General features: G+C 37.9%; 2 protein-coding genes and 1 long non-coding RNA gene across 3 annotated transcripts in view; 1 reads left to right on the top strand and 2 right to left on the bottom strand.

The window, feature by feature from the left end:
• Nucleotides 1-21,467, bottom strand: part of LOC146463538 (uncharacterized) — a 28,562-nt gene extending 7,095 nt beyond the window's left edge. The window contains exons 1-13 of the mRNA XM_085084339.1: nt 21,413-21,467; nt 21,278-21,337; nt 20,857-20,891; nt 19,735-19,802; nt 19,021-19,075; nt 18,826-18,916; nt 17,608-18,057; nt 17,318-17,417; nt 17,077-17,172; nt 16,361-16,426; nt 5,797-6,189; nt 4,965-5,040; nt 1,417-1,512 (exon numbers count right to left, since the gene is read on the bottom strand). Of these exons, the coding sequence (XP_084940465.1) occupies nt 1,417-1,512; nt 4,965-5,016 (148 nt within the window). The 5' untranslated portion in view covers nt 5,017-5,040; nt 5,797-6,189; nt 16,361-16,426; ... (7 more) ...; nt 21,278-21,337; nt 21,413-21,467. The remainder of the gene's footprint in view (nt 1-1,416; nt 1,513-4,964; nt 5,041-5,796; nt 6,190-16,360; nt 16,427-17,076; nt 17,173-17,317; nt 17,418-17,607; nt 18,058-18,825; nt 18,917-19,020; nt 19,076-19,734; nt 19,803-20,856; nt 20,892-21,277; nt 21,338-21,412) is intronic.
• LOC146463527 (uncharacterized) overlaps nt 1-23,457 on the bottom strand; it is a 191,140-nt gene that overhangs the window by 28,015 nt on the left and 139,668 nt on the right. The window lies entirely within an intron of this gene.
• Nucleotides 9,764-12,204, top strand: LOC146463539 (uncharacterized). Its single transcript, XR_014856817.1, has 3 exons — nt 9,764-10,833; nt 11,390-11,702; nt 12,124-12,204. It is a non-coding gene; the product is annotated as an uncharacterized LOC146463539 (long non-coding RNA).

Genomic DNA, 23,457 nt, shown 5'->3' with positions numbered 1-23,457 from the left:
CCATTTTGTAATTTAACTATCATATTTCCTGCGGCTTCTTTTAGATATTTTTAACTTATTGTAAAGCGCATTACATCATATACATATAATAAATTTTGCGCGATATAAGTATTAAAATTATTATTATTATTATTATTATTATTATTATTATTATTATAATTAATCGAAATGAAATGTGAATAGGTTTTTAATAGATATACTTTTAACTTGTAAATAGCAATTTGTGTGGAATATTTTAATAAAGAATTATTTTTATTAAAAAATTATTATTATTATTATTATTATTATTATTACTATTATTATTATTATTATTATTATTATTATTATTATTATTATTATTATAAAAACTGTCCGAAACATATTTCCATCCACGCAAATACAAAGTCCAAATATTTTGCTTTCGCCAGATTTTTCATTATTTTTTTGGTCATATGATGCGCCAGTTAGAACTAATGTCACTTGAAATATACATGGAAAACGAAATTTTAATGTATACATAGTTTATGAAACAATACATGTTGTTTGCTGTGCTTATATCCAGTGAAAATGTTTTCCATGATATTTTGATGTCTATTTACCCTTCACTTGTACGGTAGAACGTAAAGCAAAGTGTCTTGAGTGAATTCGACAATTACATTAGGTTCCAAATTTTCTTAAATTATCACACAGAAATTAACTCCAGTTTGACTCAATGTATTAATAATAGTATAGCACAATAATATCTGCATGAATTTGGCCATTCAAATTAGGATTGCCTTTTGCTATCGGCTTATCCACTTTTTTTTTTGGGGGGGGGGGGGGGAAGGGTGAGGAAAATGTCAAAAAAAGGTTTCGAATTCATTTCCTGCTTCCTTCTCGCGGGTATTCACGCTTTTATTTTATTATTTATTGGTTTTTGTTGTTGTTGTTGTTGTTGTTGTTGTTGTTTGTTTTGTTTCGGCTTTAATTGCTAAAATGGTCTTGAAATCTAAATTCGTATTCGCAACGACGGAGTGATGGGCGCTTCTAGCAAAATAGCGGCGGCTGATCGAAACCGGAGTCGGATTTCTCATTCATTGAATGAGAGGCTGAAGCCTTATAGTCTGCGAGGCGACAGTCTGAAATTCGTCTGCGTTCGCAGGCTAGAAGCCTTAATGTTTGCGTGAACTTTAAATGAATATGTACTTCAGATAAAAACAACAGAAACAACTGATTAAACATTATAAAAACAATCAAACAAACAAACATGCAAATAAAAACAACAACAAACAAACAACACCGAAAACCGGAAAGACTTCATAACCAATCTGGCGGATCTACAGGAGGAGTTTGCTTCATATTCGCCCATGCGCTTGACTCAGTTCTCTTTCGACTGTGAAGATTATATCGAACAGTTTAACAACGAAATTCTGTTAAGAGAATAATATGACGCCTCACCTTTCGAAGTGTCATCATCAAAATCCAAAGTCTCCTCACTAGCTGGTGTGACGTCACTTTCAGGTATGGCTTTGCTTTCACTGCTTGCCATAGATGCTGCGAGATCAAATATTTAATCAGCATACTCAGTTTATGAAGTGTAACTATAACTTAGATGTTGAACTATGACTGGACACACACTGTAACAATGAAGTCAACTTTTTCATTTTCGGTGTGTATGTACCCAAACCTTTCTGCCAGCAATATTACATTAACGTATAACAGTTTCAAAGTATAATGACAATTTATGTCATCATAGCGGACTAAAAACAGGATGCAACGCTGTTTTAGCTTATCATGTTGCACAGTGTGTCAGTCGACTTTATTGTTCTGATCATGGTGCGTGAATAATTTTCATCCACTTCCGTTTAGCGCGAAAAGTGAGGCCGTCGTCTTCTGTATCATACCGATATTTGATAGCTAACAGCGGTTTCAAGCGCAAACCTAAATGGCAGTAAAACTATCTTTCATCAAGCTTTTTCCTATTTTTATTGTTATTTGTGTTTTCTGGAACATATAACAGTGAAATTGAGCTTTCAAATTAAGATTTCATGAGGACACTGTTTCTGTCTTTAAGGCCTGGTTTGCGACCTAAACACTAGCCTGCAGAACAAGCTTATTTTATGCGCTTACTTACAAAAAGAATGACAACAGATGCCTGCCTTACTGTCTACGCAAGCGTAAGGGATTTTTTGCCATATTTCACAAAGGTTTCGTTTTCTATTGGCCCACCGACTAACAATAAAATTAGAAAACAATAAAAAAAGAAAGTTTTGAATTCATTGCCTGCTTCCATTTTAGCCGGAGTGTTCCGGTGTTTTTGTTCTTTGAAAACATCTTAATATGACGCTGAAATTTAATTTCCGCCACCGTAACGAAGTTTTCCAACACTTTTTGGAATGAGTGGAGTGGCGGATTGGCGGTCATGTTTAAGATGAAGAACAAGTAGGAGTTGATAAATAAAGCGTTCAGGGACGGGACAAAAGCCAACGTTTCGACTTTGCTGTCTTCTTCACGGAATGAAAATACTAGCTTGAAACGTCGGAGCTTCTTTTCACGTTTCAGGGCTCATTGTTCAATTCCTACTTACCTAGTCGAAGGCGCTTTGCAATTTACACATTTTTGTCAACTCACCCGGAAGATTGAAGAAAAACTCGCTTGGAATTTTCTACTTCTTGGCTTTTTTAACTGGGCAGTAGTTAATTCAGGGTTAATCAGATTGTCTGTGAGGCTTTCCTCGAACCAGTAAAATAAGAGAGGAGACTAAAATTTGGAATCAGGACGGCAAAAGTATATATCACCCACTTCGCTTGCCGAGATTTTTTTAACTATTTTCCCCCCTTATGCATAAAACAGTTAAAATACGACACTCAGTCAAAATCTATGTTACCAAAACTAACTTAGTAACGTTAAATTCGCTAGCTTTGTCCAGCCATTGTCGAATACGCGCGCACATTTCCTGATTTGGACCGTTAATGCTGTATTGTTATAAATATAATCCATAATTAAATGCTTCTATGTTTAACGTTTTTGTGTCAGGAAAACATTTTGCATACCTTAGTTTCAGCTGAAATGGTCACATGGCTTAGTGTAGGACGGGGTTTGATGATCAATATTTTAAAAGAAGCACTTGCTCCATGAGTCACAAGTTATAAAATGAGTGATGATTAAACTGACGAGTGTTGGTCCACAGTTCTGAACACCAACTTGACGAACCCCAACACACGGTGCTCGGAATAAACTAATTGACCTAATAAACCGCAGTAGAATATCAAAGGAAGTCCTGTAACTAGGACAGATGACGTAACCATTCCATAGTATTTAAAACATATTCAGATGAAATCCTTAAAATACCCCATTTTTAATTCCTATTTTGGTAATCTTTACGTATTCAGGGTTGGTGTTTCGTTTTCCGAGTTTTGATTTCCGATAGCTTCGTTTTCGAGTTCAGGGTGACTCATTTTCAAGTTCAGGGTGCTTCAGTTTCAAACGCACATATTTCGTTACCTTTAAGCTCAGGAATTCGAATAAGTCGTCCTATTGTCTCTTTTCCTCTTTACCCTATCAACCATCCTATTACAGGAGCTAAATTTGCTACTGAATTTTTGCAGTGTCTTGACGATGAGTTTGTTTACTGAGACAAACCTCAACGCAGTTTTATATTCACTCAGCTTTCTAACCAAAAGCTGCAACAAATCCCAAAGGTTTTGGTAGCAATGGAAAGTTTAGTGTACAACGCGCGCAAGTGCCAGGATCCTCGATACCGTAAAGTTCCGATAGTAACGATCCTCCGAAAGTAACGATCCCTCCCCCCGAAAGTAACGTCAAAACTTTGTGGCTTCTAATGAATCCCGAAAATAGCGAGCCCCCGAGAGTAGCGAACCCCCGAGTCCCCCAAAAACTAGCAAGACTAAGGTTTTTTAAATTACGTTATACACATACCGAACACCTTTATAGTTTTCCAATCCATAGTCCTGAAATTTTTAATGTACAATACTAATATCTTTTTCGTGCATTGACACTGATTGATTACGATAAAGGACTTCACAACAAGGGAAAGCTTTAAGCCATCATTCGTCCTTGACATCAGGTCACAGCTGATGGTGTAATGTGAAAACTAAACTGTTTTAATTTCGTATTAACAACATCCGGAACTTTTCTTAAACTTAAAATTAAAAACTCTACATAGTGCAGTATAAAACGCATTGATGTGTCATGGACTAAAAGCACTGAGTCTGAGTCAGAGAAGAATTAGTTCGATTTCCTCTTCATCGGCTGATTCATTCATGCGGTAGTCCGGTAGACCATCGATGTTTATTTCACTGTCCCTGCTACCAGAAATGGGCAGTGCAATACCACATTTCACAAATGAACGGATAACTGTCTTTCAGCCGACGCGAGATCTCTTGCCATGCCGTGCCCACTCATTTCGTAAAAAGCACACGTTGATCATCAGCGCTTACTCTTCCACTCATAAATAGCTCTGGATTTGCGAACTAGTGTTCCGTAGTGAGTCTGTCAACACTCTTCTTAAATTTTGCATTGGATGCAAAATCAAGTGGTTGAATCTCGCTCGTTGTGCCTGGAGGTGCAAGCCCCAATGTCTTCTGGCACTCTTGCGTCAGAATGGTCTTTATTCTGTCTGTTGTTTGAGCTCTCTGCGAATCATATTATTTTTCATGTCGGAAGAAAAGAGCTAGCACTAGCTTTGTTTCATGGTTTTTGTTCCCCGAAAATAACGACCCCCCGCAAGTAACGATCCCCAAACGCTGCTAATTCCAAAAGTAACGAGGGTCGCTACTATCGGAACTTTACGGTAAAATCTTTAACTGAAAATATAGCTACATAACTGCTACATTATTCATGCAAGAAAGAGAAAAACATTGTTAATGGCCGTTACTTTAAAGATTGTATCCGGATTGTAACTATGGTAGATATCGAGGCGGTAAATTGTTGCGGTTCACTTGTTACTTTTTTTTTCTTTTGTCTAGAATTTTAAGACATCTTACCTCTAATGATTGCTTCGACAAGATGGTTGTAACTCAGTGGCAACTTTCGCATCACCTAGTGAATCCCGATAATTCCCTAAAAATTATAAATAGATTAATAAATTTATTTACCCTCAGGATGTCGCACCTGGCCAGACCTCTAGCATTGTCGGAAAAGCGAGGAAAGATAGTTAGAGCGGGACATAGTAAAAATCCGGTTAAAATCGGCGGGAAAAAAGTTTTCAAGAACAAGCGAAAGAGCGCTTCTTGGAACTACTTTGTTCCAGGGCCTTTCCAAATGGCTCCCTGATTTAGCGAAAACCTGTTCCCTGTATTATTCTTCTCAATCGGTAGGCAGCAAGTCTCGAGATGAGCTTGAAATTAATTTAGTTTGGGAAGTACATCGAGGTGTTTTCCGTCTTACTTGCTGTAATGTAGTTTCGAAAGTTCAGAGAGACGTCAACAATTACTCCAACAAGTAGGATAGCTTCGTGTTGTGGTTATTCAACAATACCGGAACCTTGCATTTATCAGATTTAAGGACCATTTTATTATTTCGAGATCACTACGTCATGCTTCCGTTCGTTTCTTTTTACTCAACTGAAAACTATCAGCAATAGCTGACTATCATCAATGTAACTTAAGCCTCAAGAATTAATGATGAAAATATTGCATAACAAGGGCCGTAAGAAGTAGCCTCGTTTTCTACAAGGAGAAATAGGCAAATTGAGAAACATTAATAGAGAAATGAGAATAGATCCAGATTCATTTTGACAGCTTAATGCATAATACCTAAATTACAGTAACTAAATAAATGCTGAATAAATAAATAAATTGAAATAAAACCTCTCACCTAAACAAAAGTGCGCTGCCGCCCTGTTGCAATACAGTTTGGCCTTCAGTTCTCCATCCTTGCCGTTCACTTTAATCCTTCCGTGTAAAAGTTGACGGCGTTTCAGAAATTCCTTTTCCCGTATTCATCATTACCCTTGGGTAAGCAGGCGTTTGTGGGGAGGAGGTAATACGAGTCCCCTAAAAACGACTGCGTGGGAGGCTACAAGATGGTGTGAGATTTTTTTCTTCGTCGATGTCGTGTGTACGTGACAAACCAATACCCATATTAGTGCCTTGGTGCATCAGCTTCCATTCCTTTAGCTTTAGGACCTTCATTTTCAGTTTGTGCTTTTCCCTCGCCATGGACAAGAATGGATCCTCCTCGCGAGTTTCTGATCTTTTGCGTTTGCACCTGTAAAACAATAACGGTAAATAATATAATGTATTATGCATTATAAAATAGCCATGGTCAAGCAAGCACTTTGATTGGTCAAACTGAGTTCTGTATAACTCCACAATACACGAAGCATACGTATGGTGTGTGGATTATAATTGTACATATGCACGGAGCACACGTCAGATTTTTTGCCTGTGAAAAATCTGACAAATTCAGAGACAGAATGCGCTATCACTCCAGCGATTCGCAAAGAACAGTCTCTTGTCCTGATGTTTCCAGACTCTTAATTAACTTCAACTTGTCTCTCAACACCTTAAAACTTGAACTTGACTTGAGGTTAACTTCTTGAACTTGCTTACGACGTGACGAAAAACTAAAACAGTTTGACTTTTTACTCGGATTGCGCTGTCGCGTGCCCTGTCGTGATCGTGTCGTGATCGGCAAGAGCGCGCGCTATTAAATTACGCGTTATCTCGTGTGAGGAGAAACTTGATGTTGACTCATTAAAATTCGCACTTGTCTGAGGAATTGCGATTGTTTATATTTTATAATAAAGAAATAAAAAACTTGTTCCTCGTGCATTGTTGAGTTATATAAGCACTTGGGAATTTTTAAGAACACTCGAGAAGTGCAGAGAGGCACTCGCCTACGGCTCGTGCCTCTCTGCACTTCTCCGGTGTTCTTAAAAATTCCCGCGTGCTTATATAACTCAACAATGCACTCGGCGCGTTTTTTATTTCTTTAATAAACAAATCATAATTGTTCATTTTAAACTTTACTTGTGAGTACAGTCGACTCCCGATAACTCGAGCCTTTAAGGGAAATTAAAAAAGGTTCGAGTTAGCGGGAGTTCGGGTTATCGAGGGTAAACTTACATAGGAAATGACCTGATTGGAAAGGAAAATTGGTTCAAAGTTAGCGCGAGGTTCGAGTTAGCGAGGGTTCGAGTTAGCGGGAGTCAACTGTATCCTTCTTTTTCCGGTGACTTTAACTCCTTTTGTGTTCATGGTAATGACTTCATCAGCAAGTCCGCTTGGTCCCGCTTCGCTTGTGATTGGGACCTTCTCGTGTTCGCCCCGTCTTATATTAGGTTCCACTTCTGCGTCATCATCAAACTCCTGATCTAGCGGATTAACCAAAGATGGTATGACGTCACCAACTATTTTACACTCTTGATTTGGGGATCCAGGAGTTTTTCCTCCAACAGTTTTTCTTGATTCACGACCTTGCAAATCGTGTTCTTTCTTGTTCTGTAGTTTCAGCCGCCTCCAGCATCCTTGGACCTGATTCAGGTACCTCTTCGTTCCGTTTCGGATTTTAGGAGTTGAATTTCTTAAGAATTTCTTTCCAGGCCTTTGCCTTCTTTGTCAAAGTTTTGCTGTCTTATCCTTTATTTCCACGTCTGGAAATTCTCTTCCCAATTCCGCCAACAAAAGTTTTTCCTTTTCGCTAAAATTGATTGTTCGACCGGATTTAGAAGCCACGTTGAGTCAAAACCTCTAATATCAAAATGTGCATACAAATTAACAACAAGCAGACGATGCATTCTATCGTGAGGCATTGTTTAGCCATTGACTGGAAAAATCACGGCTCAGTCGCGATTCAATAATGTATTTTGAACATGGGTTAACCGTTGTCTACCATGACAACGTCTAAACCGCGAATTAGACTTAAACAGGGGCTAATTTAGACGTCGTTTAAATAGCCGGCCCATAGTCTCGAACGTTCAACAACATTATTGTTAATCAACTTCTAGCTTGGAAAAAACGAAATTAACTTGATACTGACGAACAAACGACCCACGTGCGCATACAAAAATTTAAAACTCACACGCTAACGCATTACAAGGATAGCGAATTAATTAACTTGTTAGCGAACGAAAATGCTAAAACATGCGTTCAACTCGTGAATGTAATTACTAAGAGGAAGCTTACTTACTATTATTAATTGTCTGCTTAAAACAGTCATTAATTGTTTCTAGTGCAGAGTGCATTATGGGAAAGATAACTTTCTACACGTGATGACGTTACACGTTTTACGTGACTATCACGTGCACAAAATCAGATTGCTATGAATTCTATGTCTTCTAATTACTAACAGTAAAATCTTCCGCTCCTCTTGCCGTCACACGGGTGTGTACTTTTACCCTAAAACGTCACTTTTCACAACAAAAAATGAATATCATGTATACAACTCTTTAATTTTTAAATGTTGAAAATTATTACAGTTCGAATCGTTTTCTACTACTAATAGCGCGCGCAGTGCAAATTGAATAATTACGTTTGTCTTTTATGACGCAAATCATCGCCATAACAATTGAAACTTTCGTCGTTTCGCGGGAGGTTTTACTACGCCGTGAAGGTTAGAAAAATGTTTTGTTCTACAAGTTAAGATTTGATATTATTGTAAAGAAAAGCTAGCTGTAATACAAGATAAGATACGTATTGAACTTTTTCTAAAATGAAAAGCAGCAGTTGCGAGGAATTGCACACTTTTTTTCACCCTCCGTAAAGGCCCCGTCACAATAATTATAAGTTAATCTTAGGGATCAAGCGGTTCATGCCAGAGAATATATGTTTTCTGTCTAGTCAAAAGGCCTAAATCACCTCAGAAACCGATTTGCACTCAAGGGATAAAAATGGCGTTTGCTTTGATACTTTCCTACTAATTATCGTGGGTGACCAATAAATTCGGCGCGAAATGTAATTTCCCGTGTGAAATTACATAATTGCTATGGCAAAGTTTTAAATCTCACGATTGTGAACTTAATTTGTCCGTAATGATATTAAACGGTAACCAAACGGTTTATTCATGAAATAAGGAAACAATTTCATTTGCGTTATTTATTTATTAGATTACTTGACAAAACGCGCATGAAATTGGTTACGCATAGTAACACATAAGTTTAATTCCTTTTGTTATAATTAACGAAAAGATGAAAAATTTCAAGAGAGGAAAGGAAAAAGCTGCGTTACCGTCTAGATATGTCTCTTTTAAAAACTCGGAAACGATCCTAAAGAAAATACATGCATCCAATAATATCTCTGCAAGTTGCACTGATTCATATCACACATTACAAGGCCATTCAATTTGTCTTACGAAAACATGACTGAAGTTGCGACAAGACAAGTAATAACAACTCTGTCCTTTAAACGTATTGTCAAACGTTTAATTAACAAATAAGAAAGGAAAAGTTTTCTCGTGAAACTTGAAAAATGTTGCAGAAAGGCAAAAATGGTTCAAATGGAGTGTTTTCATTCACGTGACTACTGGCTATATTGGTTTAATGAAACAAAAGAAAGTATTTGCATAAAAATAGAGTTCAATTCCCAGAGGTTTAGTTTGGGACACCAACATGGCCGCCATTTCTTTGTTTTGGGACACCAACCTGGCCGCCGTGACGTCATGTGAAAACACTCTATAAGAATTTATTCGCGGTGCATGGCAGCTAATGTTACACGTTATTTAACCGTCCGTGCAACTTGAAATGTCAACAAGTATCGTTACCAACCTCTATCATAAAATTGCCTTAACGTCGTACTATAAGTTTAAGTTTCTTATACCACAAGGGTGCAGTAAAGAAATGATTTTGTAAGTAATTATCATTAATTTTTTACAAGAGAGACATTACAAACCGGGATTTTCTCCTAGGATCATGCCGGGCTTCTAGTGAATTACTTTCATATACTCATGAGGAGCTCATCGGAGTTATAGAGCATCAACATGGCGAAATTCAAAGCCTTCTTAATGAACGACGTTGGCTGCATGAAGACAGCAACATGCAGAGGAGCCAAGCACAAGAATGTTATGACAAACTTCTGGAGTGGCAGGCGTATGGAAACGGCCTTACAAAGGAACTAGAAAATTTGAAAAAACGAGACGAACAATGGAAGGAGGCACTGACAAAAGCCGTGGACAAACTAAACACAGAAAGAGAAAACTTTACCAATCTTGAAAACCTATATTCTTCTTTAAAAGAGAAAAACAAACAGTTAAAAGAAACTCTCGAGTCGGCATTCATCCTCTGGAGAGGCATGTATGAAGAATATTGTGCTTTACACAATAACTACACGTTTCTTCTCAATTATGCGTACTGGATTCAGGGCGGTTGGTGTGAGCCACTTGCATTTGTCAAGGTCAAGAGGAAGGAAACCCTACGCCAGCCACCCCTGTAGAAGAATCCTTTCCCGCAACCGCGACCCTTCCTCCCGAACGCTGGTCAGCCATCTCCCCCAACATGCCAACCACCCAATCCCGCCAGGGCCCGCTTTTCATCTGGATCAATTGCCCTTGGAATGCCTTTGTTGGAGCTAACGCCAATGACAAGGTTCCATACATGTCGCAATTCAAGTTCCACGTGTGCTAGCTATTGAAGCTCCATGCTCGTCGGCGGATAACACTCCATGCGTGGCTGATACTCAGACCCCATGCTTGACACAAATTAAAGCACTATGCCTGCCAGAGATTGAAGCTACATGCCTTTCAAAGGATAAAAGTCTATGCGTTTCCGAGGTGAAAGCTCCTTGTGAATCAGGGAACCAAGCTCTACTCGTGCACGATAATGAAGCTCTATGCGTGATTGAAAACATTGATACTGAGTCTGCAGGAAGTGCCCATCTGCCCATTAATGAATCGCTGACCGGAAAATCAACAAGCAAGGTATGATACGAGCATAATAATATTTCTTTCCGACCATCGCCGTGTTTTTTTATGTGTTAACATGTATAGTTGTCAAGTGGCACATATGGGGGACCCGGCCCCCATCTTATTATCAAAGAAAATCACTCACAGACGGCTCGAAGCTCTTTTGGATCTCGTTAAAAATTTTTCCCTTCGTTCACGGGGCCTCCACTTCACAAAAACCTTGGGTTACGCTACTCATCACATTTATGGCCATCAAATTAAATGTTAATTTTTTCCTAAAATAGTCTTTAGTAGCAATGGTACAATATTTTGAAGATGAGCGACCTATTAACGACACAACTTCGACTTAAATATTAATAATTTTGAGTAAAAAGTCGCTGTGCTTTATATGGTGGCGTGAATTCCAGTTAAGCCTCATCGAAATTGTGCTCAAAGGCTCCTATCTGTTCCTCCCACGAGGATGGATTCGATTCAATTTTCTGCTTCTCTAATATTATGACGTTCTCTCTGTTAACGTTGTATATTGTTAGGATCCTATGTCAGTTAGCTTTTTCTTTTTTTTTTTTTTCAGCCAAGAAGTCGTTTCCAAAGATTGAAAAGATGGATGAAGAAACATTTCTTGTGTTGCTGCAGCAGCGCGGATAAAGACAACGGATCCGCTGCTGTTCCCCCCTCCCCCCAACACTAATAATAATAATAATAATAATAATAATAATAATAATAATAATAATAATAATAATAATAATAATAATAATAATAAAAAGACAAAAATATTAAAAAAAAGAAAAAGAAAAGACAAACAGAATTCTTATCGCAACGGGCCTGACGATGAACCGAAGCAAGCCAATTTCAGAATGGTGCGCAGATTGCTGTCTTATGAAAAGGTAAAGTACTATTGTTTTATTTTCAGTTTCAACGCCTGTCATAGCAGGTCTTTCGGACAATTTTCGGAGATTCAACGATCTCAAAGTAAATATTCAAAACGTGTTTAGTTGGCTACGGTCAACCTGTATCCAATAAGTGCAATTGTAATAATTGCTTTACTTAGTTTTGTTTCGTTTAGCATTTTTATCTATTATTATTATTATTATTATTATTATGGGTGTTTGAACACTTTCATGAGATTTGCGCAATACAAATTGCATTATTATTATTTGTTATTATTGATATATCGTCCAAGATAATAACTTACTTATGCTTGGAGGAGGGGGGAGTGGGGTTCTGTCTTAATTCTTTTATTGTCCTGAATCCATGCTCCAGAAATGACGTACTCTCATTCCAACTCAACGATTTTATTATGAAGAGTGCTCTACTGCTTGAGGTTCAAAACACAAGTAAAGATGGAGACTGAGGGAACTTACAGAGCAGGTGCTGCCTGGGCTTGTGTGGCTACAAACCACAAGTATCCTGAAAGGAGACTATGATATGAAGATAAAAGGACAGGATTACTGCACATCCAAAGAGAATCAGGTTAGTTTTACACACAATTTTAGAAGAATGTATAGTGCCTGAGGATTTGAAACAAGGGACTACGATGAAACAGAAAGCTAGAGGGACCTTAAACTCGGGATTTCCCCATATTGTTTTTCTATTTTCTCTTTTGGTGACGTACTTAAAACAAACGTTTAGCTTTCGAACTGTGTCAAATTTCAGCTAACAGAAGCTGCTCTTCCGTTGGTGCTATAAATGCATTGTTTTCTATAATTGAAAAATTGACTGAATTATCTTACAGTTTTCCATTCAGTCCAAATTGGAAACAACTTAACAAATATTATGCACGTGTAACTGTCTTCTTTGCCAGCACTCATGTTTTTAAATACGTGAAAGAATAAAAAATGTCGAGCTGTGAACACATGTACCTTGTGTGTACCTATTTTTACCCTTCATTCTATTCGTCCCCAGGTCCTTCTCTTAGATAACTTAAAGATGATGGGCAGGGAACTGTTTACGTATTCCTTCAGGGATCCTTCTCGTCTAAAGGGAGCTATCATTGAATAGATTGTCTGTGCAAGTTGACGCACAGAAAATTCCGTTGAAATGAAAAACGCATGTGCAATGCAGGTGAACTCCTCAACCGAGACACTGTTCGAGGGACGGCATCCTCGACTGCTCCCGTTAGGAATACAATGCAGATAACGATTTAAGGAAATTCTACCGCGTGCGGGGAAACCGACGCGTCACCTTCTATGGCAGTGACGACAAATAAGCGAAGTCCATAGCTCGCTATCGCGTGCGGGGGAACCGACAAAGTTTCACTTTCAACATGAACAAACAATGGCGATGAATTGATAAGAAAGATGTATCCCAGAAACTCACTGGATTTATACTTTAAAGTGGGTTGTCCAGCTGAGAGTCTGAATAACTAAAGCTTTAGAGCACGGTATTGGATAAATCAATTTTACACGGCTGTTTCCAATGCCGACTGTCTTCGATGGATTTTTCGTAAAGGAATGAAGAGTGCTCATATAGAACTATGCTTTTGAACGCTTAAAAAAGACGAGCATCTCTTTTCTTGAAAATTGTTACAGAAAATAGATTCCAGTGTATTGTGAAGGGTTTAATTCTTGGGTGCAACATTGCAAATGAATGCAAATTGACGCATGCGCACAACATTTGTGCTCGTAGCGCACCAATGTTACCACAGGAAGCCCATGTTCTTATTGAGAAAAGATTTCACACTTGAACTGATACCTTTACAAAGAAGAAGCAACTTATCAAACTTTCGTATCTTTAAATTTAAGGACGGTGCCTACTAATACCGAAGTATTTTTGTGCGGTTTATGACTATGCGGGAAAAGCAGATCTTGGCAAGGCTTACTGGAATTCAAAAAGAAATATGGGGGTAACCACGCATTTTTCAGAGATTATTAAGCAATAATATTGCTAAAAAGCGCAAAAATATGAAGCAATGTACGGGATTTTTTCCTAAATTGAAGCTTGATTATCTCTGAAAAATGCATGGTTACCCCTTATTTTCTTCTGAGATACCAAAAGCATTTGCTAATTTCTGCTTTCTCCCTGTAGTTTTAAACCGCGCAAAAATATTCCTGTATTAGTAGGCACCACCCATAGGAAACCCGAGTATCTTGAGATGCGCAAAACGTATGCGCAGTAACAATAGTGGGCACCGTCCTTAATATCACTTTAACTCAACTAATTTTTTCGTTAATTCTTAATATGTTCAACGAGAAGCAGAACTATCTAGGACCCTCTTTCAGACAAATGCCCGTAAAAATTTCCGAAGGAGGGCTTACCTTGCTGTTAGAAGCCAATCTCTAAGGCAAGCCTTGTTGCACTCAGGTTTAAAATTCATTTTTCGTCAAGTTCTGCGACTACTTTTATAATTTGCAAAAAACAATTTTTCAGGACCTTAACATTGGGGTATTCCTTAATCTCGATCGTAATATACAAAGCTAATGGAAGTTATAGCTCTTCCATAGAACGATCCCTCTGAAAGCGTCTTAAAATCCACCACGACAATTTTAAACTGTATAACTTAATCGCTGTGGCGGCAGCGCAGATGATGTCCCTGATAGAAGACACGGACGAATAATTAGTTAACAATCGTAGCATTTCAATCTTGGGGAATGTAATTCAATTCGCAGAAAACCGGGAAAAATCAGTCCATCAACGCCATAATCAGCTTAGTTCCCAGGCCGTTCAGGCGGGGTCCTTATATTAGGCCTGGGTTCTATATTCGCGCACTGACGTCATTAAACCCACTTTAGCGTCCACTACTTGATACGAAACTCGACTGTGAACTTCGCTTCCTCGGGTATCTCCCGTAAGGGAACAAATAGTGTGACTCATGTTAAACCTTTCAAAAAGCTTTAAATATTAAGTGTTGACGCATTGTAGACGTGACGGACTTGAAAGCTCATTTAGTAGTCATGTTCCTAGTGACCTGGCCTTTGAATAAAAGCGAGGCTAGTGTTGCCTTTTTGAGTGCGGTGTGATTGGTCAATTTTACGGGCCGAATTTCACTGTACGGCCCGCTAAACTTCAACTATTTTCCTTTCCTGCGAACCCGATTAAACTCAGAGATATAAATAGAGAATAAATCTCTTACTAACCTCGTTTTCTTGGTCTGTACTGTAAGTTACGAATCCTCGTTTTTTCCTTTTTTTTTTCTTTTACCTCGCTTTTACGATATCCATAAATCAATGGGATAAAACTCGGTCCGTATCTTACAGTACGGACTTCCAGCTCAGTTAGTAAGAGGTATATAAAGAAGCTAAAAGAGCTGTTCTAATGCTAAAACGTCCCTTTTTATAACAGAAAATGAAAATCACGCATTCGATTCTTTCAATTGTAAATAATTATTGAATGTTATAACACTGAGTCCCATCGCAGTAAAACGTTAAAACCTCTTTCTCTTTGCAGCCGGCATCTGTTGTGCTGAGAGCTTTCTTTCAAGTTCGGCAACCTTGCCCTTCAGTGTGGTGATTTCCTTTTGTGCCTCAGCTTTGGCAAATTGGAGTTTCTGAACATGAGACAAACCGAAAATATGTTTTAAAATATTGCTACGGACCTTGACTGGAGTAACGAGTTGACAATAGAGTACGATGTTTTGCAATCACGATTCGGCTCGTTTTAGGAAAACCGGCCCTTTAACATTTGTTATGGCTAAAAGCAACGTACGATAAAGAAAGAAAGCAACAGCCTAAATATATGTATCTCCCGACTGTTCCTATGCCTCATTGGCAAAATCAGGGGCCAATTTAACAAATCGTTTACACTTGTGACCTAACCAACAATCTGGGCCAAACACGCGCATGCATGCCCTCCCTTAAGGTACCAAAAATAAATAAGCGCCCCTGGTGGTAAATCAAATTACGGTGTCGTGCATACGTGCGGTGCTATCACCAGTATACACAGACTGCTGATTACTTTTTATGTCCACTTCAAATGGTGGTGTTCTCTTAATTTTTTCCTCAAGGAAAAAGGACACAAATCTTCCAACATCTCACAAACTGAGTGGATTCTAACTTATTATTGCTTATTCATTAAAATTGCACCAGCGATTTGTCGGTTTTTGGAACAAATAACGTCCATAACATGTCCTTGACTACTTTTGTTAGACCTAGTTCATCAAATCTTTGCCTCTACAAAAATTCCAACCTATTCAGGCTAAACACAAAAACTAACACAGTACTTGGAACTTAGGAAAAAAGAAATAAGCCGGCCGTTTCGGGGAACATGCCATAGTTATATTGTAACCTTGTAATCAACAAGAGGCGGATCTGTATGTTTCACCCCAACAAAATTTGGACCCCCGCTCCGTTCCTGCGGTCAATTTAATAAAACGTTTACACTTGTAGTTTGCAAGTTGGAGCTTTTGTCTGACATACGCACACAAAAAGAAACTCAATGAAAACTGCGCAGATTTGTCAGCTAGTAATTCCTAAGCCGTGATATGGGCTAATATATCAAGGTCAAGATAAAAGTTAAGAGCCTCATTTGTAAAATACTCTTTGGCAACTCAAAATGCACATAATTATATTTTTCGGCCAAATGTTATAAATATCCTTATTTAGCTTACCTTTCTAAACATGTCACCCTGTGTCTTGGCGCAGTTTTTTTAAAGCTTAAGTAATTTTGCGCCGTACTGAAAATTGAACAAACGAAAGCCGATGAGCTCCACAATTATTGCAATTACTTAACCAAGGAGCTTCTAGCTCACAAGGTATTGTTTTGATTGTCAAAAACACGAAAATTTTGAATTCAGAGTATCGCTCGTTCTCTAAAACATAGGAAGTTTAAGAAGCTACCTGACGGCTACGGCAACGAGAACGTCACAAAACAATAAAACAACGTGCGTTATAAATTTTCATACTTTTCAGTCTTCGCCGTCCTCGGTCAAACAACGACGTAAAATGACCAAATTTAAGGTTTTGTGTAGAACGTGAGGAAACGACGGTAACTTTTTATTCTCTGTCTCATCTTGAACGCTGTTCCCTCCTCTTCTGTTACTGGATAGTTCGGCCACATATTACAAGTGTAACGAATTGGAATAATCACAAAGTCGAACAAGTATAAACGCGAACTTAAATTTTCAAGCGATGTTTTCGTTGCCATTGCCGTCGTCTCTACTTACTAAAATTTCTGTAGACTGACCACAACAACAAACAACTGAAAAATTAAGCAAGAAGATTAAAGCATAATTCTTCAATCACTAAAAATGCAAGTGCAAGTATTTTGGAATTAGCAGATTGGGTTTTTGAGCAGCGATTTCTATATTTTGAAGTAATCACTCACCGGCCATGATTCCTCAGATGGCGTACCAAGAGTTTCAAATATTTTGCTTAGTTGATCTAAATCAGAGCTGCCAGGTAAGAATGGAATGGAACCTTACTAAAAATGAGACAAATGAGACAACAATGTAAATATCTTAAGTTAGCTAACACTGAAGGCAGTGAATTGTCAAGGATACAGAAAAGTCACATACTGATCAAGATAGAAGTACATGTAAAGTATTAATGTGATGAATATTACGTACCCGAAGGAGAAGTTCAGCTAAGATACATCCAACAGCCCACATATCAACACCTGTACCATATATCCTTGCTCTAAATAACAGTTCTGGAGGCCAATGCCACCTATACATTAACAAACAGAAAGTTTATAAGAATGACTCCTAACATCTGGATTGCAAGCAAATGGTAACTTTGCAGCATTAAAACTTTACTAAAAATTAATTTGGGGTTAAACTCAGCAAAAAGGGCAATTGACCTGAACTTCAACATGAAGAATTCATACTATCATAGTTGATAAAAGGCAATGACAAACCTCTTTGTTATACATTGTACATTTTATTTTTGTTAGCATTTTTGGCCTTGAGCCTGCACAAACCACAATAAACAATAGATTGCGTGTTGGAGCAACTGACCAATAGAGCCCTTCCTGTTAAGATATTCAAACGTGGTGTGAACGTTAAAACAAAGGATTGTGTACAGTCGCGGCCCTTCCGACATTTATAGTGCCATTGTTGTCATGGCAAGGTTTCAAAACCAGTCCCTCAAAATAACTATGATGCTATCAACTCTTCACTAATTCAAGTTTTGAACATACACCACAAATAGAACGTTTTTCCCGCCTTGTCACCATGCACTTGATGTGAATATAACCTTAGTTGGACTTCCAAAAGATCTGGCAAGTCCACAATCTCCAATCTTCAGCACACCTTTATCATCAATCAGCAAGTTGTTTGGTTTTAAATCCTGGCAGCATGAATAACAACTGAAATATTTATCAGAAAACCAACAGACAATGACATAAACAAAAACAAAAAAGTAGTGCAGAAACTACAGATTGTCACCTGTTGTGTTCACAGTCCCGGGCTCTGCCCTGAGATTCAACTCGATATCCTTACCCTTAAAGGGCCCTAGTCAGCCACACCTTTGTTTTTGTTTATATGCGAGAGTTTGGCTATTATATTTAATTGGAAGCATGTCGAAATGAACAAAATCACTGTGAAACTACTAAAGATAATGAAATATACTTTCAGGAACACAACTTACAGTAAAGCAATAAGATTTCGCTTCACCATGAAAAATCAATAATTTCGATGGCATCGAAAATGGTGGAGGCTGACTAGGGTCCTTTAAACATTCCAACTTTTACTAACAAAAATGCTATCTGTTTCATAATTACTATACATAAAACAAAACTGTACCCTTTTTTGTACCTGAAATATAAGCCAAGTTCTCACATGTTTCCAGAAGTAAGGCTAATCTTTGCATTACAATCTCTGCCCTTTCTAATTTACTTGATTTAATTGCCGCTAGCCTTCGAATTCCAGTTGACATTCTATTTTTGGCACCCTTAAGTAATAAAAATTTTAAATTTTGGACTGGTATGCCAATAGGCCCCCTTTTCGGGCAGAGCCTTTCCATATACCCAACTATATGGAGTACTGCTCTTCCCTCCTCGGCATTGCAAGAATATTATTGATGTGCACATGCAGTCATGGATTTACTAGAAGTTTGGAACAAGGGTCTAACTTACCCTGTGAAGAATCCAGACCTTGTAATGTCATGATGACATAGCTTTTTATGTTTGCAGGACTTAATACAAGACTTGTATCTTTTATCATAACCTGAGACAGAAACACTCAGCAGTTATTGATAGGACATCACACCCAATAAAATGTACCATGTATTAAAATATATTGCAAATTCAAGTCACCTAAACTAAAGTTACCTCAAGATCTAAACACAAGACAAACGTTGGATCTGTGACCAAACACATCAAGAAGCTAAGAAGAAAAAAAACAGTAATACTTAAAATTGCTTCATTATTTTAGTACCCACAGGATTGTTAGTAACAATTAATGCACAAACTATCACTGAAAGTACTTATGTACTTTCACCTATCTTGTGAAAATATTAACCAGTTTAGTTTTTATTTTTCTGTCTCAGAGTCATAACCATAATCTGGATACACAGCAATAAAAATCAATAGTTCTGGTTTTAAACTTTCAAACCAAAACAGATTTAGACCATAAATTATAAATATATGCAAGTTGCGGGCACCTAATAGGGAAGATGATGAATTCATGAGTGCAGAGTGTAGGACACAAGCACTAAGTGCAGGTGAAGGAAAACAGGGGAGGGGAGGGTAGGACGCCTATTTTTCCAACCTTGCATTTGCATCCTCCCCTCCACCACTTTTGACACCTACTACATTAAGGCTACTACCAGTATTTAGTTACTGTTTCTTTAATTCACACAATAAAAACAAAGATATCATACTCACGACAATATGCCTACCTTTTAATGACTCAGCTAAAATGGTTACGCAACCATCAATGTGAACTGTTTTCCATCATTTTTTTTTTTGTTTATAGAATGTATTTTACACTTCTGACAATGTCCATGGTGGGTCCCACCTCTCAATAACCTTTCTATTACCTACCCCAATTATGTTAAGATGTCTGAGTTCCTGTAGAAGCTTGATTTCACAAAACGCAGTTCTGTTAATTCCTACAAATAAGACCACCATATAAGCCTGGTTACCGACTATTTTCTCGTTTAAACACCGGACCCCGATTTAACGCCGGCTTCGTATAAACGACGGGTCAAAACTGCCGATTTTTTAAATAAAGGCTGGGTGCGATTAACCGGGTCCTGACGTTTGATCAGGGTCCCAGCGTTTATTAGGGGTCGAGGTCATAAGGACTGGTTAACAAGTAAATAGTAACCTGTTGAATGGCACTGTTACGACATACTAAGTACGGTATGCTGTTTTGGTATTTTAATAAACGTTTAAAGGGAAAATACCGGCTTAACATAACTGGGATAGTTGCTGCACAGCGAAATAAAATATAGCAATGTATCCGTGTTTGTGTTGTAATTTATTGACGAACTTTCTTTCTTGTGTAGTAGTGCTCACTGTCGTTTGAATCACAAGGATCCCTCCAAACTGCCCCTAGGTTTCCGAGGATCGGTAATTAAATAAATCAACCTGGAAAAATGACTGAAAATCACATTTCATTAATAAACGCCAGACCCTGATTAAACGCCAGCCTCGAAAAAACACCAGGTCATTACTGCTCAATTTTAAGTGCATGCCGGAGAAAATACAGTAACTGCAAAAAAGTAGCAGTGAGTTCAAACATCATACTGTATCCCTGTCCTTTGAATATCAAATAGTCATTTCTGTCATGTCTCACAAAGGATCGTTGATGACCTCAACAAAACCCCAAAGTATTCTCTATACACAGATAATTTACAAGTTTTTGTTCACAGACCAATGGACACATGACAAACAGCAATCATGAAAAAAGTTTCAGTTCAAAAATACATAAATGATTAATGTAGATGTCTTACAATCTAACATATGTTATAGTGATGACTGGTAAAAATAATAATAAACTAACTGTTAACCGATAAGCACAATCCAGAGAAACATCTATTTATCTTTTTTTGTATTTTAATTGTTATTGTTATTATTATTATTATTACTATTATTATTATTATTATTATTATTATTATTATTATTATTATAATTGTTATTGTTATTGTTATTGTTACTGACCATCTTTCGCTTTACTCCTTTTGCCCAAGTTTGATCTGTAAATTAAAGAAACATTACAATAAAATTTACATAGCTAATAGGACATAAAGAATCCAGGCAAAATTCACCAGCTTCCATCAACAATAAGCCAGTGTACAAGTATACTGCATCCAAGCCAGCTGGTAGAATATTTCTACCAGCGCTGGATTGGATGTAGTATATGTAAAACAATTTGTTTTATAGACCCCCGGGGGTATAGATAATCAAACTCATTGAAATTCTGCAGCTGATCAGCAAGATGAGATATCACATGACCAAACAAAACAAAAGCCCTTTCATCTAATTTAAACAACAACAAAAAACATGCCAAATAGTGAAAAAAATTGATTAGCTCCCAGCTATAGATGGAAGTACTTCCATGCATGTTGTATAATAATTTTACCTTCTTCACTGCTACAATTGAATGAGTTTCCTGATCTTCGGCTTTATACATCGTCGCAAACTGCCCAAAAATTATCTCTTTTAGAATATAAAACAATTGGATCAATCAATGAACCTCAGATATTATTGCATATACCTGTCCTTCGCCCAAGAAGTCAATCGCCTTGCAACGTTTTGAACTTCCCTCCATTTTGTTTTCATGATATGGGCTGTGGTGGGCCTGAGTACTAGCAGATCACTTTAGAGCCCAGTGCCCAGGACGAGCCAAACTCGTCTCCAGAGCCCGCGCGTAATTGTTAGGTTCGCTATGTTTCTGTCATTTCTTATAGGTCGCTTTGTTCGTAACTATTTACTTCATGCTTATCTTTCCATAGGAATTTGAAATTTAACTGATTTACCTCTTTTATGATATCTTCAGGAATGGGCAACATAGTGTGTATAAACAAATTTTGGTAGAAGCAGGAGCCAGTACGCACAAGTAGAGAGCAGAAGTAGCAAATCACTTTAGGGCTTTTCGTCGTGGAGCAACTCCCAGCTAATTAACTCACCCTACGTTTATTGTTCTTTATGTGAATACGTTTCTTCATTTAGCAGATTTTGGTCTAGTCTCCCACACAGTCTTTAAAGAGAGTTCATGAGCAGCTTTGAGCTGGAAAAAAATTCCACCCAGGGGTCCTCTTAATATTGTACGCGATGTGTCATCGTATGCCTGTAACATGAAACAGCCACAGTTTATTGCAGTCACGCAGTTTCATCTTGCGCTTTCGAGACAAACTCGTGGCTTGCGACGCGCAGTGTTTTCCGGAGTGGTATTGTATGATATATTTTCCACGGTCAACTGCCGATTTTGCCATTGGTTTGCCTTCGTTTTCATAACATTTCCCAGCCCAGACTGTCACAAAGGAATGAAATTTTTTGTATTTATCGATAATTTCGGCGGGCAGCAATTTAATTTATTGAATAACAGCAGACCACTTCCTCTGCTCGAGGATTGATCTTTACACATCCATATTCGACTTGGTAAGTTGTATCTACCATAAAGCCGAGGAAAATAGTTCTTGGGTCATTCGTTTTTATTTTCTTCTCCTGGGAATGCGATGCTCAGATAAATCGACGCCAGCTTCGATAAAATAATGTACTTGTGAATTGTCGCAACTTTCTCTGTCTTTGAATTTGGCTAACAAATTTCCTCTCAGCATTTAACGCAAGTATCATAGGATTGAAATCTCGAAAAGCAACGTATGCGTTTAGGAATTATAACGATATTTTGGAAGGATGTACCTCTTCAGACCATTGCCGAGAGTCGAAGTCTTGTTGAATCTTTGTTATTATGGCGGGAAACTGATCGAGGTTGGGAAACTCGCGCGTATTTGTCATGGATTCACGATCATATAAAAGGGAGGCAAGGCATTGGTGAGTAGTGAAATTTGTAAATAGGCTATATCAATTTTAAGATTCTGTTTTTTGAACTTATTGTATTGCATAGCTTGGCTCTTAGTCATTTATTTACTGCACTGTTTTTATCTACCGCGCGCCACATTAATTCAACCATCACCGCGCGATATTAATCCTGTTCTGCTTTACTTGGGTAGTCAGTTTTTACTGAACTGTTGTTATCTGTCGAGCAGACTGCTTTACTTGGGTAGTCAGTTCTTCCCAGAACTGTTGTTATCTGTCGAGCAAACTGCTTTACTTGGGTAGTCAGTTCTTTATTAAGCTGTTGTTATCTGTCGAGCAGAACATTAACCGGCTAACCTCGCGCTATGAACACTAACTTAGGTTCTACTTTAGCTTATCGAGCAGAATGCTCTGCTTCCACTAATTAATACCAATTCTGCTCTACTTGGGTAGTCAGCTTTCTTTTCATGATCAGTGAGCTGTTGTTATCTGTCGGGCAGGATATTGATCTAGCTTACTGTAATATTCTGCTTTGTAATATTTTGCTTCTGCGTTGCGCATAGCTGCTCTGTCGAGTACAAATGTAATATACAGTAACACTGCTTTGTAGTCCCAATTCTTTATAACTCTTTATGAGAGGAATACCAACCTCGCACTCCAGTTTATCAACTATTCCTTTTTTCTTCCACTTTAGGGACGTCCGAGTGCAACGCGCGGAGGCGATCACTTTCTTTGTATCATCAATGTACAATTGTATCACTTTTCTTTCTTTTTTCTTTTGTG

This window comes from Pavona decussata, unplaced genomic scaffold (assembly GCF_977016875.1).
Source record: "Pavona decussata unplaced genomic scaffold, jaPavDecu1.1 SCAFFOLD_175, whole genome shotgun sequence".
NCBI lineage: Eukaryota > Metazoa > Cnidaria > Anthozoa > Scleractinia > Agariciidae > Pavona > Pavona decussata.
The sequence above is the reverse complement of the archived record's forward strand: the minus strand, read 5'-3'. Positions and strand labels throughout refer to the sequence as shown.